General features: G+C 17.9%; 9 protein-coding genes across 9 annotated transcripts; 6 read left to right on the top strand and 3 right to left on the bottom strand.

The window, feature by feature from the left end:
* Positions 1 to 658: 658 nt before the first annotated feature.
* Positions 659 to 2728, top strand: PRELSG_1462600 (serine/threonine protein kinase, putative; the record flags this gene model as incomplete). Its single annotated transcript, XM_028679727.1, has 1 exon — positions 659 to 2728. The coding sequence occupies one exon, from the start codon at positions 659 to 661 to the stop codon at positions 2726 to 2728; it is 2070 nt and encodes a 689-aa protein (XP_028535411.1).
* Positions 2729 to 3048: 320 nt separating this feature from the next.
* On the bottom strand, positions 3049 to 4239 carry PRELSG_1462700 (conserved Plasmodium protein, unknown function; the record flags this gene model as incomplete). The annotated part of the gene is made up of 1 exon (XM_028679728.1): positions 3049 to 4239. The coding sequence occupies one exon, from the start codon at positions 4237 to 4239 to the stop codon at positions 3049 to 3051; it is 1191 nt and encodes a 396-aa protein (XP_028535412.1).
* Positions 4240 to 4746: 507 nt separating this feature from the next.
* Positions 4747 to 5712, bottom strand: PRELSG_1462800 (conserved Plasmodium protein, unknown function; the record flags this gene model as incomplete). The annotated part of the gene is made up of 1 exon (XM_028679729.1): positions 4747 to 5712. One exon carries the CDS (start codon positions 5710 to 5712, stop codon positions 4747 to 4749), a length of 966 nt encoding a protein of 321 aa, XP_028535413.1.
* Positions 5713 to 7127: 1415 nt separating this feature from the next.
* Positions 7128 to 9538, top strand: DPAP2 (dipeptidyl aminopeptidase 2, putative; the record flags this gene model as incomplete). The annotated part of the gene is made up of 8 exons (XM_028679730.1): positions 7128 to 7208; positions 7302 to 7410; positions 7567 to 7735; positions 7819 to 7874; positions 7942 to 7995; positions 8106 to 8280; positions 8393 to 8517; positions 8625 to 9538. 8 exons carry the CDS (start codon positions 7128 to 7130, stop codon positions 9536 to 9538), a joined length of 1683 nt encoding a protein of 560 aa, XP_028535414.1.
* Positions 9539 to 10657: 1119 nt separating this feature from the next.
* On the top strand, positions 10658 to 11296 carry PRELSG_1463000 (nucleolar rRNA processing protein, putative; the record flags this gene model as incomplete). Its single annotated transcript, XM_028679731.1, has 1 exon — positions 10658 to 11296. The coding sequence occupies one exon, from the start codon at positions 10658 to 10660 to the stop codon at positions 11294 to 11296; it is 639 nt and encodes a 212-aa protein (XP_028535415.1).
* A 631-nt stretch (positions 11297 to 11927) lies between these two features.
* On the top strand, positions 11928 to 12479 carry PRELSG_1463100 (conserved Plasmodium protein, unknown function; the record flags this gene model as incomplete). Its single annotated transcript, XM_028679732.1, has 1 exon — positions 11928 to 12479. The coding sequence occupies one exon, from the start codon at positions 11928 to 11930 to the stop codon at positions 12477 to 12479; it is 552 nt and encodes a 183-aa protein (XP_028535416.1).
* A 533-nt stretch (positions 12480 to 13012) lies between these two features.
* Positions 13013 to 14143, top strand: PRELSG_1463200 (methyltransferase, putative; the record flags this gene model as incomplete). Its single annotated transcript, XM_028679733.1, has 1 exon — positions 13013 to 14143. One exon carries the CDS (start codon positions 13013 to 13015, stop codon positions 14141 to 14143), a length of 1131 nt encoding a protein of 376 aa, XP_028535417.1.
* A 1066-nt stretch (positions 14144 to 15209) lies between these two features.
* PRELSG_1463300 (RNA-binding protein, putative) lies at positions 15210 to 16277 on the top strand (the record flags this gene model as incomplete). Its single annotated transcript, XM_028679735.1, has 1 exon — positions 15210 to 16277. One exon carries the CDS (start codon positions 15210 to 15212, stop codon positions 16275 to 16277), a length of 1068 nt encoding a protein of 355 aa, XP_028535418.1.
* Positions 16278 to 17252: 975 nt separating this feature from the next.
* PRELSG_1463400 (conserved Plasmodium protein, unknown function) lies at positions 17253 to 17666 on the bottom strand (the record flags this gene model as incomplete). Its single annotated transcript, XM_028679736.1, has 1 exon — positions 17253 to 17666. The coding sequence occupies one exon, from the start codon at positions 17664 to 17666 to the stop codon at positions 17253 to 17255; it is 414 nt and encodes a 137-aa protein (XP_028535419.1).
* Between the last annotated feature and the right edge of the window lie 938 nt (positions 17667 to 18604).

The following is an 18604-nucleotide window of genomic DNA, read 5'->3' on the forward strand; positions in this document are numbered from 1 at the left end:
ATATTTATTTTTATATTTTTTAATAAGTTATTTGTTTAAATATTTATTTTATATTATATATCATATTTAAAAATAGTTTGAAAATTAATCAAAATGTATTTCTTATTGTATAATTTAAATATTTTTGGTAATATCTTTCTTTTTATATAAGTTAGATGTAATTTAAATATATTATATGTACAGTAATAATTCTGTTTTTTTTTTTTTTTTTGTTTGTGATTATATTATAAAATTATGATATACCATATTTATAATATTTCTTTTTATTTTTTTCATGAATTTTTTTTTCTTTGAATTTTCCAAAAAAAAATGAAGTAAAACAAAGTATCATAATTTTTATTGCAGCTTTAAAAAAGCACAATAAAAAAAAATTTATAATAATTGTTTGTATTTGATTAATATATTTTATCTATATACATAATATCTGGGTGTATGCATTTAAGAGCATGAATATTTTATAATTGTTTTTGTAAAATATAAATAAAATAGTAAATAATTTTAATGTTCGTAGTTTATTAAAAAAAAACAAAAAAAAAAAAAAAAGGATAATATATATATATATATATATATATATTTGTGTGTATGGATCATTAGATAGTTTAAAAAACAAATAAAAAAACTGAAATAGAAAAGACAAAAAGTATAAAGAGTGTCAAAAATGCTAATGTTTAGAAGTATATGTACAACATTAATTGGAGGAAAGATATATAATATAAATGGAAGAACTATAAGAGAAGAAAAACTAATATCTGAGGGAGCGTATTCTTTTGTATATATGGCGAAAGATTTAAATACAAATAAAGGTTTTACTTTAAAGAAGACCATATGTCAAGATAAAGAGAAATTAGAAATGGCCAATAAAGAAATAAATATTTTAAAAAGTTTACCACCTCATAAAAACATCGTTCAATATTATGGATCAACAGTTGTTTCAGAAAATAATTATAAAATTGTAATAATGTTAATGGAATATTGTGAAAGGGGTAATCTATTAAATATATTTGAAAAAAATAAAGATAAATTAAGAGAATATCATATAGTTAAAATAATGAAAGATATAGTTACAGGATTAAATTTTTTACATACTCAAGAAGTACCAATTATACATAGAGATATAAAATTAGAAAATATTTTGTGTGACAAAAAAGGGGTTTATAAAATTTGTGATTTTGGTTCACACACAGTTTCAGAATCCATTTATCCAAATGATTTAACGAAAAATTCATTATATATATTAAAAGAAGAAATAGAAAGAGATACTACATTAATGTATAGGCCACCAGAACTAATTGATTTATATTCTAATTTAGAAATTTCTTGCAAAGTAGACATATGGATGATTGGATGCATTTTATATTTATTACTTTTTAAAGTTCATCCATTTCAGAATAATAGTTTTTTATCAATTTTAAATGGTAGTTTTACTATTCCATATAATATAAAATATTCGAAGAGAATTATTTCTGTTTTACTTATGACTTTAAACAAAAATCCAGTAAAAAGAATTGATTCTTCCACTCTTTTATTTATATTAGAAAATTATGCAGATTTAAAAAAATGGTTCGTTCATATCTCCAGTGATATAAAGAAAAAAGTAAACCAAATTTTTGATAAAATAAGTGAACTTAATTTAAGTAATAAACAAAATAATCTCATAGAAATTAATAATGATAAAATAGTAGTCATAAAAATGATAAATCAAAAATGTGAAAAACAAATTCCTAAAAATAACATTAACTTTTTAAAACTTTTTAGTCAAAATAATTTAAGTAGTAATACTCTGAAGAAAAATATTACAACAAATGGTTCTGAAAATAACCAAATTCAAAATAAAAAAAGTGACATTATTGAAAAGAAAAAAGAAGATGCTACTATTACTAATATTAATTTAAAAGATAGCAGAGATATAAGAAATGGAACAGAAAATAAAATATTAGAGGAAAATATTGAATCAAAAATAGAAAATATAGGTGGGAATGTTAAAGTAAAAGAAATAGAAGAAAAGAAGAAATCATTTGATAATAATATTAATGAATCGGAGGAAAATTCTAATTTATTAAATCTAGGTATGGAACCTAATAAAACAATAGAAAATCATCATAATAAAATTATTTATGACAATGAACATATATTAAAAGATTTGAGCTTGAATAATGAAGTAAGTTTATTTGATTTTAAGAATGATCTTTTAAGTAACGATCAAAGTAATTGTAGTAATTTTGATAATTTTTTTGATCCTTGGAATTATGAAAAAAACGATGATTTAGTTAAAATTGATAATTCTTTAAATATAAATAATGATAATGATTTATTTGAAGGTAATATTCATTATCTCAATAATAACGATTCATTTTGTAAAGATTTAAGCTATTCTAAAAATAATGATTTTTTTAAAGACAATAAAAATGAAATTTTTAAAGATACGTATTTTTCCATAAACAACAATTCTTCAAATAATACTGAACAGTTTAATTTTCAAAATTCTCCTAATATTAATAATATACCTAATAATGTATATTATTTTGAAGAAATAAAGAATAAAGAAAAAAATGATTGTAATTTTGATAGTATGATTAAAACAAAAAATGAAATTGCTTCTAAATACAATTCGAAAAATTACATTTTAAATAATATAAAAAAGAAAAATAATTCTAAGTTAATTACACCAGATAAAAATGATAAATTTTCAGAATTACTTGATGAATTTCAAAATTTTTCAGTTCATTAAATTTTAAAAATTAATAAATTTTTTTTTTTTTGTATTTTTTTTTTCTTTGTATTTTTTTTTTTTTATTATATATATAATATTATTTTCTTATTTCCTATTTATTTTTTTTTTTTATATTTAAAAAAGAAAATAGCTGCAAAAAAAAAAAAAAAAAAATTTATAATGAAAAATATTATTATATTCTTTAAAAAGAATGATAAAAAATAATCTAGAATAAATAACAATAAATGTTCACCTATTTTATTAAAAATCACATAAAGGGATAGAGGAGATAACAGTAGTAATATTTATAATCTTATATATAAAAGAAATATATTTTTTTAAATTTTACTTTTGATATATGAGTAGATTAAAGAATACACATTTTTAATATTCTCAAAATTATATTCTGTCTTTGTACATGGTATTATTTCAAAAGGGATTTTTAGTTCTGATAAAATTTTCTTTAATTCTTCATTTTTGTCTTTTTCTCTAGTTAAAATAACATGGAATTCTTTTTTATAATTATTTTTTAATTTATTGTATAAATTGATCAAAATGTTCAAAAAAGATTGGATTTTAGAATCTTCAGGAAAATAAACATTTTTATAATTTAATTTTTTTAAAAGGTTGTAGCAACTTACTCCCATACATACAACATAGTCAAAATCGTTACCAAAATTTTCATAAAATGATAGTACTGTACTATTACTCATCAGACATATTATAGAATTTTTATTTATATTATTTTCCTTTTTATATATAACTTTTTTTGTATCATAGCAATCTATTTTGATCACGTTTATATTTTTTTTTTCTTGATTATTTTTTTTCTTATTAAGTAAATTCAGTTCGTTAAAACTGGAAAAACTAATAGCCGATGCAACCCATACTAAATTAGCGTTAATAACTTTGGTGTTATTAAAAAAATTGTAGATTAATTCTTTTTTTAGTGTTGTTGAATTAGACTTACTTGGATAAAAAACAATATTTAGTTTACCTATATTATTATTAATTTTGTTGAATATGTCATTGTCTACTTCTAATTCTACTTTGCTTTCTACGGAAAGATTCTTATAAATATTAAAAAAATCAGATTTTTTAAATTCATTGTTTAAAATATTATTACATGATTCACCAATAGATATTATTGGAAGTTTTAATATTTCAAGCACATATTTATTATTGTCCATTAGAGTTTCAAAACTCTCATAATTTTTTTCTCCTTTTAAATTATTTATAAGTAATATTACTAAGAATCTATATATTCTGGCTGCTTCTGGAGAAGTAATTAAAATATATAATTTTTTTTTCTCTTCATTTTTACTAAGAGTAGTATCTGAATAAAATTTTAAATACCAACTTTTTGAAAAAGGATTTATTGACTTGTGATATTTCAAAATATTTCTATGCTGCTTTATGTTATTTAACTTGAGAAAAGAATCAGACAAAAAATTTTTAAATTTGTAGCATGTTGAAGAAATAACGTATATGTGAAATAAAAGTATATAGCTAAATAAATTTATTTCCATAAGAAAATTAAAATTTAAAAAAAAAAATAATAAAATTAAATAGCAAATTACATTAAAAAAAAAAAGGTAAATGTAAAAGATTAAAAAATATTACAAAAAAATAGAAGAAATTGAAAAAGAATATATGTAAATGTATTTACATGTAAATATATTTACAAAAAAATAAAATAAAATAAAAATAATAAGAAAAAAAAATATATATAATTAAAAAATTTATATTAAAAAAAAGAAAAGAAAAAAAAAAAGTATATGATAAAGTATTTTTTTTTATAGAATTTTCTGCAAATTACAACTTACATAAAAATTTATTAGTACTTCATACATTCTTATAGATCAAAAGTAATGAATTATATGTATTTTTTTTAAATGGATACAATGCACAATTATTTTTTTTTTTTTTGGTATCTTATTTAATAATAACTATATTGATATGATAAAATTATTCTATTATTAATGATTAAAACTTTGACTATAAATATTATCATAGAAATTATTTTAACACTTAAACTAAAGATTGCTCCTATGTAACTGATAACAAGGGTAACATTTATAATATTTTAAAAATGGAGTATTTAGATATAATGGATTATTATATATTGAATTTTTTCTTTTTAAATTTAAAGAATTGTATGGTTCATAATTTTTTACTATCACATTTTTTTTTGTTAATACACATGAGGAAGTATCAATTTTTTCTTTTTTATTTTTTTCTTCTTGAGGCAATATCAATTGGCTAGTTAATTTAGTTTTCCTTCTGTTATGTAAAATGAATTTTTTTATTTGTTTTACATAATCTTCATTTTTTTCAAAAAAACATTTAAAGTAATCATTTATTCTAGAAAAAACAATTTTAATTCTAAAAGCATGACCAGGTATCCATGTGACATTATTAAATTTTTGTATTTTTATTAAATCCTGTCCTGTAATTGATAAAATTGTTTCAAAAGAATCATATCCATAATTAAAAAAATGATTAATTATTTCTGAATTTATTTTTAGTTGTTTAAAAAATTCAATTAAAATTAATTTTTCAGCTAACAAAATTTTACATTGAAACCATAAATTTGCAAATAGACCAATATATGAGGAAAAATTTTTACATAAAAAACTCATTAAATTAAAATATATATTTTCCTTTTTATTTTCTCCTATTGTATTAAGAATTATTTTAAAGAAATATTTTAATTCTTCCTTATTTGCTCTTAATTCGGGCAAATATATTTTCGAATCAAAAAAACTGTTATAATCATCTTTTGCATTTTCAAGATTTTCACAATCTATTCTTATAACTTTGATATTGTCACAATATATGCTCTCATTTTTTTTGTTCTTATTATGTTTTTTTATTACAGTAGATTTCCTATTATTTTGTTGTTTACGCTCAAAGCTATTATTGTCTTCTTTAAATTTGAAAAAAAAGTTATCCTTGATTTCACTTTTGGGGCAGTATATTTTTTTTATTTTTGATTGCATCTTTTTTTTTGCCTATTTTATTTTTTTATACAAAAATTGCATAGAAAGAATATACAGAGAAAATTTTTCTAAAATCATTTATGAGAATCACATAAAAAAATAATTTTCAAAATGTCTATTATTTTTCAGTTTTACACACATTTATACTTCTATAAAATTGTTATAATGTTTTATAGTAGAATAAGTAAAGAAATTGTTACTTTAAACAAATTGAAAAAAAAAAACTCAATAAAATAAATTTTTTTATCAAAATAATTTTTAAAAAATCTAATTGAATGAATTACTTTTTTTTTAATATATTTTTAAAATTTAAGTTATTTTTTTAGACTATATAATAATTTTTTTTTTAGTTTATGTATTTAGTTCTTTTTTTAAATATAATAAATAATTTTATTGTATATAAAAAAAAAAAAAAATAAATATATATAAAAAGGATATTGGTATAACTATATTTTAAAACAAGAAAAAAGAAAATATAATTTTACTCATATTTTAAGTTTTCTACAACAATAATATAGTAGGGTATATGTGGTGCACTACTTAATAAAATACATATTAATAATTTATTATGTTTTCTTTTTTAAATTATCCTTTAATTCTAATTTTATAATGAAAATCACTATACTTTTCTTAAAATTTTTAATTATCTTATTTATCCGAATTGAATAATTGTATATTTCTCTTATACTCATAATAATTTTTTTTAATTTATAATATATAACCAAATATATATATAAATTTGTCTAATTAAAATAATACTTAATATATTTTTATAATTTTTTGTAAATAAAAGGAATTCAATACTTGTTATAGTAGGATGCATATATAATTCATAGTTTTATGGTTCAATTACCATTTACTAACAATTTTAACCATTTATAATTAATTATTGTCTTTTTATTTTATCATTATAATTATTTCATACTGTATATAATTTTTTTATCATTATATGTAATAGCAATTATAATAGTTTTTTGCAAAAATGCAAAATAGACAACTAATTTCTTAAATTTTTTTTAATTATACATTCATTTTAAAATAAACATAAATATTTAATAAAAATAAAAGAATATAATAATTATTATAATTTCTAAAAAGAAATTTGAATTCGTTACATTTTTGTTATTAAATGTTTTTATGTGTAAATACATGAAACATACAGATATTCTAAGATTTAACTTAAGAATAAAGTAAAAGTTTTAATAAAACTTATTTAAAAAAAAAAAAATATAATTATTTTAATTAAAAAGAAACAACTGTTATAACTGTTATGAAAGATTTTTAATTAAATATTAAAAAATATTTAATTGTTAATAAATTCAAATTTTATAAATATATATATATATATATAGGAATAAATATTATTTTTGTTTATAGATTTTTTTTAATTTCCTTTTTCTTAAATAAATTAAAATATGAAAAATATTATTTTTTTTTTTTTATATGTATTGTTGATCTGTTTGGTAAGAAGTGATTTACCTATACATGCTCTTATGGTAAATAAATGTTCCTAGAAAAATAAAAATTGAAAATTATAATTATTAAAAAAAATTTCAGTTAAAAAGAAAAAATATTTTTAATTATAATAGGGAGATGTACAAGGCGTATGGAAAATCAAACAGACAAAAAAAATCAGTGAAAAACCTGAAAATTGTGGTGGAGGAATACCTAATAGAAATTCAGAAAATTTAAGTTCAAGTATAAAATATTATATTAATAAAAAAAAAAATAATAAATAAAATAAAATAAATATACATTAATTATAAAAGAAGAAATAAACAGATACCATATTAATAAGAAATATATATAAATAAATATCATCTTATATTTTTTTTTTTCTTCATATTTTAATAGGTATAAAGTATTATAAAAGATTTTTAGAAAATAAATATGGAAGTCTAGAAGAAATAAAAATAAAATTAACAATGGAAAAAATTAAAATAACTAATGAAATAAAGCCAAGAGATCAATGGACATACTTAGCAGTAAAAAGCTACGATAATGATCAAATTATCGGTTATTGGTAAAATATATATATATATATATATATATATATATACTAATATATTTGTACTATATGTATGTATAATTTATTTTATAATAAAGGACAATGGTTTATGATGAAGGATTTGAAATTAGACTAAAAGGAAAGAGATATTTTGGTATAAAATAATGTACTTGCATACATATATGTGTACATACATTTTTTTTTTTTTACTTTTTGATTAGGATTTTTTAAATATGAAAGAAATTCTAATCGATATTGCCCCCAGTCAATAGAAGGTAATAAATATGAAATAAAATATAAAAATAATAAATTTATATTTTTTTTATATTAATAGAAAAAAAAAAAAAAATAAAATAATAATTTTTTTACTTAATATGTTTTTTAGATAAAAATTTCGATGAAGAAGAATGCTATAAAACAGATCCCACCAAAACACAAATTGGATGGATACTTGATGAAAAAATAAAAAAAAATTCTAAGGAGAAAATATTTCATTGGGGCTGTTTTTACTCTGAGAAAGAAGAAGATGGAAATACTTCTTCATTTGTTATTGATAATATGTAACAAAAAGAAATTATTGTTGATAACAGGCATACATATATATAATATATGAATAAAAAATATATATATATATATATATTTATTTATTTATTTATTTATTTTCTTTTTAAGTGAGAAAAATGAAACCTATAAAAGAAATAAATTAAGTTTCTCTGTCCTTGGAAAAAGATCAAAATACAAAAAAGTTTATTTGTCAAATTTACCCAAAATATATGCTGCTACAAAAACTAATTTAAGTATGTCTTATTAATAAATATCTTATTATATTATATTATTTTTTTCCTACTATTTTATTGTAAATAAATAAATTTCTTTTTTTTTTCCTCCTCTATTAATTGTATAGTGAATATATATGAGAAAAAAAATCATAAAATTTACGGATGTAAAAAAAATGATTTTACTGATTTAAAAATTCGTTTAACATTACCAAAAGAATTTAGTTGGGGAGATCCTTTTAATGATGAAAATTTTGTTGAAGATGTGGAAGATCAAAAAGATTGCGGCAGTTGTTATTCTATTTCTAGTGTATACTGTTTAGAAAAAAGATTTGAAATATTATTTTGGAAAAGATATAAAAAAAAAATAAAAATGCCAAAATTATCTTATCAATCTATTTTGAGTTGTTCCCCATTTAATCAAGGTTGCGATGGCGGTTACCCATTTCTTGTTGGTAGACAAATGTATGAATTTGGTATACCCTCAGAAAAGTACATGAAATATGAAAATGATGACACAGTTCAATGTACACTTAATATGGGAAATTTTAACAAATCAAATAATAAAGATAAAAGCATAAAAGAGATATATTATGCTTCAGATTATTATTATATAAATGGATGTTATGAATGTGCAAATGAATATGATATGATGAATGAAATTTTATTAAATGGACCAATAATATCAGCTATTAATGCAACCCCAGAATTGTTAAATTTATATAATAATAATAATAAAAATAAAATATATGATGTTATTACTAATGAAAATCAAATATGCGATGTATTAAATGAAGGGTTTAACGGTTGGCAGCAAACAAACCATGCTATTAATATTGTTGGATGGGGAGAACAAATAAATAAAAATAATGAATTAATAAAATATTGGCTGATAAGAAATACGTGGGGTAAACAATGGGGATATAAAGGTTATTTAAAATTTCAAAGAGGAATAAATCTAGCTGGTATTGAATCTCAAGCAGTTTTCATTGATCCTGATTTTTCAAGAGGACAAGCTAAAATCCTTCTAAAACAGAATTAAAGTTTAAAAAAAAAATATATATATATATATATTTTAAAAACTAAATTTGATATCAAAATTAAATTACAACTAAAAAGAATCAAAATTTTAATAATTAAGGGAAAATAAATATGAATTTCTATTTATAATAATAAAGAAAAAAAAAATTTGCGTTAGAAAATAAAAATGTCAAAAATATTTATATAAATTAACCAAAATTATTTTAATATCCAACAGTTGTTTATTAATTTAATAATATTTTAATAATTATATATTTAATTAAAATTATATTAGTTTTGTTAAAACATAGTTCATATGTTCTGATTTAAAATTTAGATTTTTTTTTTTAATTTTTATATTTTTAAATTAATTTTTATATATTCATTAAACATTGAAACAATTTTTTTTAATTCATAACAATTTTTTTTTTTTGTTTTTTCTTTTAAGCATATATAATAAGAGATATAATTTTAAAAATTAAATTAGGTATTTTTTTAAAAAAATATATTAACGTTTATTTATGACTAGGAATATATAAAAATTAAAAAAAAAAAATTTTTTTTTTTTAAAGAAAAATATAGAAAAAATATTGATCCAAGATATTATTAAATTTTATTCTAGAAAAAAAAGTATATATATATTCATGTTAAATTGTTTTTTTTTTTAATTTTAATAATAATCATTTTAAATTGCAAAAAAAAAAAAAAAATTATAGTATAAATATTTGTATATATTTAAATCCATTCTTTGAAAAAATAGTCATTGATTTTTAATTGTAATTAAATATAGAAAATAAATTATAAAAATAATGTTTTATAATTTTTTTTTTTTTTTCACAATCAAAAAATTAAGGTTATAAGTTGGCAATGCTTATGCCAAATAAATTAGTCATATAAAGATGATTTTTTTTAATAAAAATAATATATTAATATAGTCTTTAAAGAAAAACAGTTATCATAGAACATAAATGTTTTTATGTGAAGAAATGTCATATATATATTTTTTAAAGGGAATAAATTCATAAGAGTAAAATAAAAATAAAATTGAGATATATAGAGGGAGTAATTAAATACATATGCATATGTTTTTACATATATGTTGTTTAATATACTCATAAGAATCTAAATTAGTAAGAAAAAAATGTCTAATTTTAAAAACATAGTTCCTAAAAGAAGTTACTTAGAAAGAGGGCAACCTAAGCATAGGTTGCATTTAGGAGAACTTGAAAAAAAAGTAGATTATGGAAAAAGAAAAGAAATATACAAAAAAAAAAAAAAAATAGAAAATGTTTTAAAAGAAAAAGTTATGACAAAAAATCCAGATGAATTTCACACAGGTATGGTTCACTCAAGAATTACTAACAACAGTATTTTAGTTAAAGAAAAAAGAATTATGAAACCAGAGTTGCAGTTAAAATATAAACGAAATGAATTATCACAAAAAACTAATTACCTATACAATAGATTAAAAAAAATCAACAAAAAAATTAGCAATTATCAAATTAACATTCCATTGAGGTATGTTTTTAATAATTCACATGAATTATATAATGAAAATGAAATATATACTTTAAAAGCGGAAAATAAAAAATTAAGAAAAAGAGGGGAATGCATTCAAAAAGAATATAATTCATTAATTAATGCAAAAAATAATATTTTAGATAATATTAGAAAACTTGATAATAAATATGCATCAACTTTTAGAAATATTGATGGATATAAAATCATAAATGATAAAGGAAAAATACCTTATAGGTTTTTTGCACCCCGATTAAAATAAGTTTTCTAAATATTTTCAGATGTGCATATAAATTTTTAAGAAATATTCTTTAATAAAAATAAATTTTTATAAATTTTTTTTTAAATTATAATATTTTAAATTTGTTTTTTATATTTTTTTTCTTTATTTCTCTAAATGTAATGCAAAAGAATCAAATTAAATTAAAATTAATTAAACTTATTTTGCCTTTTTTTTTTTTATATTTGTAAACTTACATTTAGTAATTTTATATATATATATTTTTTAAGTAATACGTATGTACATATATATATTTTAATTTAATGTAAAATTTTAAATAATATTTTTTTTAAAAAAATACAAAATTTCGGAAATATGTAATTTTTAAAATGTAAACATTGTTGTAAAAAAAAGAAAAAGAAAAAGTAAAAATAGAGGAAATCTTTTTTTTATGAGAATTTACAAAAAAAGTATTATTTTTCTTATTTAAATTATAAAACAACGATGTTTCTGAAATGAAAGATGAAAAATGTGAACTTTTTTTATATTTAAAAAAAATAAAAATAAAATGAAATAATCTTTCATTTTTGTAGCATTATGGGTATTTTTTATACTTTTTTTTTTTTTTTTCTTTAATTTATTTAAAAAAAAAAAAATAAATACTTAATTGGAAATGAGAATTATATATGAATTTAAAAAACAACATTACGAATTATTATTGAGCGAAGAAAATGTTGATGATAAAATAATTGAAGCTTTCAAAAAAAACACAAATAAATGCTATCATAACAAAATAGAATATTATGATGAAATAAATTCAGATTTATTAAATTTTGAACAATTTAACTGGCTTAATATAAAAGATAATAAAAAAAAAAAAGGGAAAAGAGTAAAACTAAATTATGAATTAGATGATACACTGAATGATAAAAATTATATTCTATTACAATCGAAATATAAGAGATATTTTGAAAGCAATAATTATATTGTTAAAAATGGTTATATATACGGAGCTGATTTATTATTATATTTAACTAATGAAAAATACACACATTCAATTTATGTTGTTTATTTTATAAATGAACAAAAAGTATTAAGAGATTTAATTCAAATATTAAGATTATCATGTACTATAAAAAAAAAGGTCATTTTAGTTATTAAAAATGAAAACGATTTTGACATTGATAATTCTATTGTTTATATAAAATTATACTGCTATAAATAAGAAAAAGAAAAATTATATAATTGAATGACAATAAATATCGTTACTACCAAGTTTGCCAGTGTTGTTTATTTTCTTTTTGTTATTCTTATAAAATTTAATTCCTTGAACTTTTAAATTAAACATATAATATTAAAAATTTTACATAATTTCTTTTTTTTTAATTATCAATATTTTTTTTTTAAAATAACTTTAACATTATTTAACTTCAAAATATTATGAAATCATTAAAGTATTTCCAAGTTGATAAAGAAGGTCGGATTAAGATTTAATGATGTTATTAGGCTTATTCAACATTTTTAAAAATCATTTTTATTTAATTAATTTTGCTTATTTCATTTATTTTTATTTTATCCTTATTTTATTTTATTTTATTTTTTTTTTTTCTATTTTAGTAACATAAATAATTATATTTTCGTAATCGATTTTTTTTTTTTTTAATAAAATTATTAACTAAAAAATAAAATTAAAAAAAATATATATTTTTCCTAATATGAGCTGATTTTTTATTTATTTTTTATTTTTATATTACAATAATGAGGACTTTTTATGATTCTGATATTGTGGTAAATTTTATGTTATCAGAAGAAGCAATACTTAACGAGAAGAAAATCGTTGAAAATAATAGAATAGTATTACGTGATTGCCAAAAACAAAAATTATTAAGTGAAGGAAAAAAAAATTGGGATAAATTTTATAATCATTATAAAACAAACTTTTTTAAAGATAGAAAATGGATAAAAGTTGAATTTGATCATATTTTTAAAGAAAATTTAGAATATAAAAAAGAAAATAGTAACGATACTGAACTGTTAAAAGAAAGTGATGATGAAAAGAAACAACAAAAAAAGTTAATTTTAGAAATAGGTTGTGGAGTAGGAAACTCATTAATTCCTCTTTTAATAGAATATCATAATTACGATTTTATAGGAATTGATTTCTCTAAAAATGCAATAAATTTTTTAAATGAGAAATGGAGAAAAATCGTAAATATGAATAATAAATTAAAAGATGAAAAATTAGTAAGGGATTCAGAAGATGTACTAAACAATGATTTAGATAATGTTAAAAATATAAATAATCATAAAAACAATTTAATCAATGATCATTTTAACAATAATGATGTAAACAGTTATGATTCAAAATATAACTATTACGATGACGATCCTTCTGAAAAGGAAAACTTATCAGATATTTATGAATTAAAAAGTTATAAGAAATTAGGAAATTTAATTAAAACATGTGTAGTAGACATAACAACTGAAGATACACCAACATGTATATGTCAATTTGAAACAGTTGATATTATTTTACTCATTTTTGTTTTATCTTCTGTACAACCAGATAAAATGAAAAATGTAATTAATAATTCATATAAATATTTAAAGAAAGGAGGATATGTTTTATTAAGAGATTATGGATTATATGATTTAGCACAAGTGAGGTTTGCTAATAAAAAGGAAAAAAAAATATCAGAAAATTTTTATGTCAGAGGAGATAAAACGTTTGTTTATTTTTTTAAAATAGAGGAGTTACATGATTTATTTTGCAAATATGGTCTATTTGAAGAAGTAGAAAACAAATATATAACAAGAATTGTTAAAAATAGAAAAAGAAATATTGAGATGAAAAGAATTTGGGTACAATCCATTTTTAAGAAAGTGTAATATGTCTATATAAATATGTGCATATACATACAAATATATACAAATAATATATAAAATAAATTATTATAAGGAGTTATGTAAAAAAAGGTAAAAGGGAATATAGAAATTTTTTTATAATTTTTCATTTTTTTTTTTTTTTATTATTTTCAAGTTTACGTAATTTCTATAATATATAACAAAAAAATTATTTGAAAAAAATATGAATTTATCATAGTGAATACTTTTTGTTTTTAATTAAAAAATTTTTACATAATAAAGTATAAAAGTGAAATTCCTACATAAATGCAAAATATAATATATACTATATTCTTTAAAAAATAAAACATATATGTTTTTAATATGGAATAAACTTTAGTATAATATTTTTAGTTTCTAATAAAAAAATTCATATAATTAAAATACTATATATTATTACAAATATATATTCAAAATGTATTAATAATAGAAATATCAATAAAAAACATTTTGGAGTAATGGAATCATTTTTACAAATATATTTTTACCAGCATCACTGTTTATTAATATTTTAATCTTTATATAAAAACTTTTGTTATTTGATTATATATTTTTAATTTATTCCATAAAATACATTTTTTAAAATAAAAAAATATTATAAAAAAAAAAAAAAAATAAAACATTATAGAAAAAAAAAAAATATTTTATTTTGTTCCATACGTTATTCTTTATAAAAATAAAAATAAAAAATTTGAAAATTTTTGTTAAAGAAAACATTAATTTTTTATTTCTTTATTATATCTTTTTAAAAAATGTTTTATGAAAAATTATAATATTGATATATATATTTTATATATATATATATATATATATTTTTTTTTTTTTGATTTAAAATTTATATGAAATTAAAATTTTTTATAAATTATTAATTCTTTTATGTGGTAATTTTTTTGTACATTACATTTGAAGTAGTTTATCTAAAAATTGAGAAAAATAATTACATAAATTAAAAATAGAACGAAATGATTTTATAAAGAAAACGTTAATATATGTAATAAAGAAATAAAAAAAAAAAAAAAAGAGAAAAATATATCTATGAACAATAATAAATATGGATAGATATGGTAATAATGTTAGAGCAGATGTCAAAAAACAAGGTTATGAAAATTCAGATTTGCCAATTCTTTGTGAAACTTGTTTAGGAGAAAATCCTTATGTTAGGATTATAAGAGAAGAAAATGGAAAGGAATGTAAAATATGTAAAAATGCTTTTACTCTTTTTAGATGGAAGCCTGGACAAAAAGCAAGATACAAGCAAACAATTATATGTAGTATGTGTGCAAAAGTAAAAAATGTTTGTCAAACATGTTTATTTGACTTAGAATATAATTTACCTGTACAAGTTAGGGATAAATTTCTTGAAAGTGCTATTACTTTACCGGAAAATGAAACCAATAGAAACTTTTTTTTAGAACAAATGGAAAAAAATATGTCATTGTCATATAATAAAGCTAATCATGTAAATATTGATCTATCAAAATTAAAGAGATATGATCCTTATTTTAAAAGAAATATGGCACGTGTTTGTAGTTTTTGGAGAAACAATTCTTGTAATCGTGGATCTGAATGCCCATATCTTCATAAAGAAATACATTTAGATAAATCTTTGTACAATCAAAATATTAAAAATAGATATACAGGAGAAAATGATGTATTGGCTGAAAAAATATTAAAAAAATATAATAAAGAGAATGAAGATAAATTTATGGCAAATACAATTTGCATTCATGGAATCAGTGAATCAGTTAGTCAAGTAAATATTAAGGAATGTTTTAAAAAATTTGGAGAAATAAAATCAATTAAAATGATACCTAAAGATTGCAAAATGTTTATTTCTTATGCAAATTATGGCTCTGCTAAAAAGGCTTCGGAAGAATATAAAGACGGCTTAGAACTAAATGGGTGCAACTTAACAGTTTTATTACAAGAAAAAATATATAATCCAAATATAAAAAATAATCAGGTGAATCCAAATTTTTTATATAGTCAAAATAATCCTCAAGGAATAAATGTTCCGTATATGTATTACCCTTTTTTTAACAATAATTTAAATCCATTACCACCAAATGCTGCTCCCTATTCTTCTATGGTCCCATCTGAAGCAGAACAGAGAAAATAAGTTTTTATTATATCAATATATATCACTTAATTTAATATTTTTCTTTTTTTTTTTGTTTAAAATTTATGTTATTTGTTGCCATAATATAAAGTTAATATATATATATTCTTAAATAAAATATTTATTAAGAGGAAATTGAATCGTTTTATTGTATTTTATTTGTATTTAATATGCATATTTTTTTTTAATTTCAATATAAATATATTTTTTTATTTTTTTTTTTTAAATTAACAAAGGCATATATTTTTAGTTAAATATTCATATATAAATAATTAAATAAAAAAAATTATGCTCACTATCTAAACATAAAAAATAATAATGTGTTTGTAATTTTCTAAACTACAGTAATGCCTATTCTCCTATATAAATATGCATAAAATACTTTTTCTTAATTTTCAATATATGAAAAATTTTAAATTCATAACAATTAAATAAAAGAGTAATAAAAATCAAATGGTATTATTTAAATGTGTTTAATATTTCTAGCTTTTAAATAAAAATATTTGCAAAAATAGTTTACTTAAAAATTTATATATATATATGAAGCTTTTAATTTATGAACAAAAAAATGGTTTATATACTAATTTAAAATATGGAAATGATAAAAAAAGTTGTAAAATAAAAAGATGTAAATTTATGTTTGGATTAACAAAAAATATTCTATAATAATATGTTATTCATTTTTGTGTTTCATTAATAAAAAGTAGAAATATTAGAAGAAAAAAAATACATATTAAACAAAATGAAGTAAAAATAAAAATAAAATAAATATTTAGGGAGAAATTAAGTTATTTAAAAAAATATATATTTTTTATAATACATTATATTATTTCAGAATATATATTATATAGCTTTTATATATATTAGTTAACATATAAAAATTTCATAGATAGTATCAACTCCGTGAAATTGAAAAAATATACATAACACTATAAAAAATAATAAAATAATTAAAAACTATAATTCTATTTAACTTTATAACGGTTTTATTTGCTTTTTTCTTCGTTCTAAATAATTAACATAATGATTTATTATTCCAGTTGATCTCCATAATATTAGCCATATGCATAAATTTGATAAACCTATCCACCAATTTCTTTCATGTCTCCACTTATACAATTTTAAATAATCAGAAGATATGCCTGCTATTAATTCATTTGGATTATACATTTTTTTTACATTATATCTTAATTTATATGATTCACTAATAAAAATTAGAAAATTTAAAAGTAGTATCAATGATACTATTCTTATAGGTGTATCTCCAATTTGTTTTCTACAAAAAGAATAACTAAATTTCACTAAGAATTTTATTTTTAGTAAGCAAGACAAAAGTAAAAATACTCCTAGAGGCATTACAATTAAATATATAAACTTCAAAAATGACATTTTTTATATTAAAAAAAAAAATTAAATTAAAAGAAAAAAAAAAAAAAGAGAAACATTATTTTCTAAAAAATATACTTAAATAATTAAAAAAATTAATGAAATTCTTTTTTTAATAAATAAACACATATAAAAAATTTAAATATTATTATCTAAAAAAAAAAAAAAATCAAATACTTGTATATACTTAAAACTATTCTATTTTTTCTTAATTTTTTACTTTTTAATTTTTTTTTGATTTAAAGCATTTTTACTTTTTTTTTTTGAGTGTTCTATTGATAATATTTATATAATACTTTTGCAACATTTTTTTTTAATATTTTCACTTAAACTAAAAATAATTTATATCCTATTTAGCAAATTATAACTTTACAAGTTAATATTATTCAATAAATGTTTTTTTAAAATAATTTTTTTCAAGTGCATAATTTATACTTATAGTATAATTTTATGTAGATGTTAATTTTGTGCGATCATTATTTTTTTTTTTAGTTATGTAATGATTTTAATATGTATTCTATTAGAGATACTATATTGTGGGTTTTATATTTTAAAAAGATAGAAAAGAAAAGAAATTGTAGCATATATAATACTTTAAAAATAATTATTTTTTGGTGAATAATAAATATGTAAGGAATAAGAAATTAAGAGAAAATCTTAGAAAATCTTAATTTTTTTCTTTTATTATAAATGTATATATATAAATATTAACAATTAATAATAAACAACTGTGCCTAGGATGAAAACTCTTTATAATAAATAATTATATTGTTTTTAATAATTTGAAATTAACATAAAATAAATATGAATAATTTTTTTTTTAATTCATAAGCATATTCTATTTTATTTTTTTTTTAATTTGGAGTATTTTAATTCAAATCAGTTAAAAGAACGAATTTATAGTATTAAAGAATATAACAAACATAATAGAAATTCTATAT

The sequence above is a fragment of the Plasmodium relictum genome, assembly GCF_900005765.1.
Source record: "Plasmodium relictum strain SGS1 genome assembly, chromosome: 14".
NCBI lineage: Eukaryota > Apicomplexa > Aconoidasida > Haemosporida > Plasmodiidae > Plasmodium > Plasmodium relictum.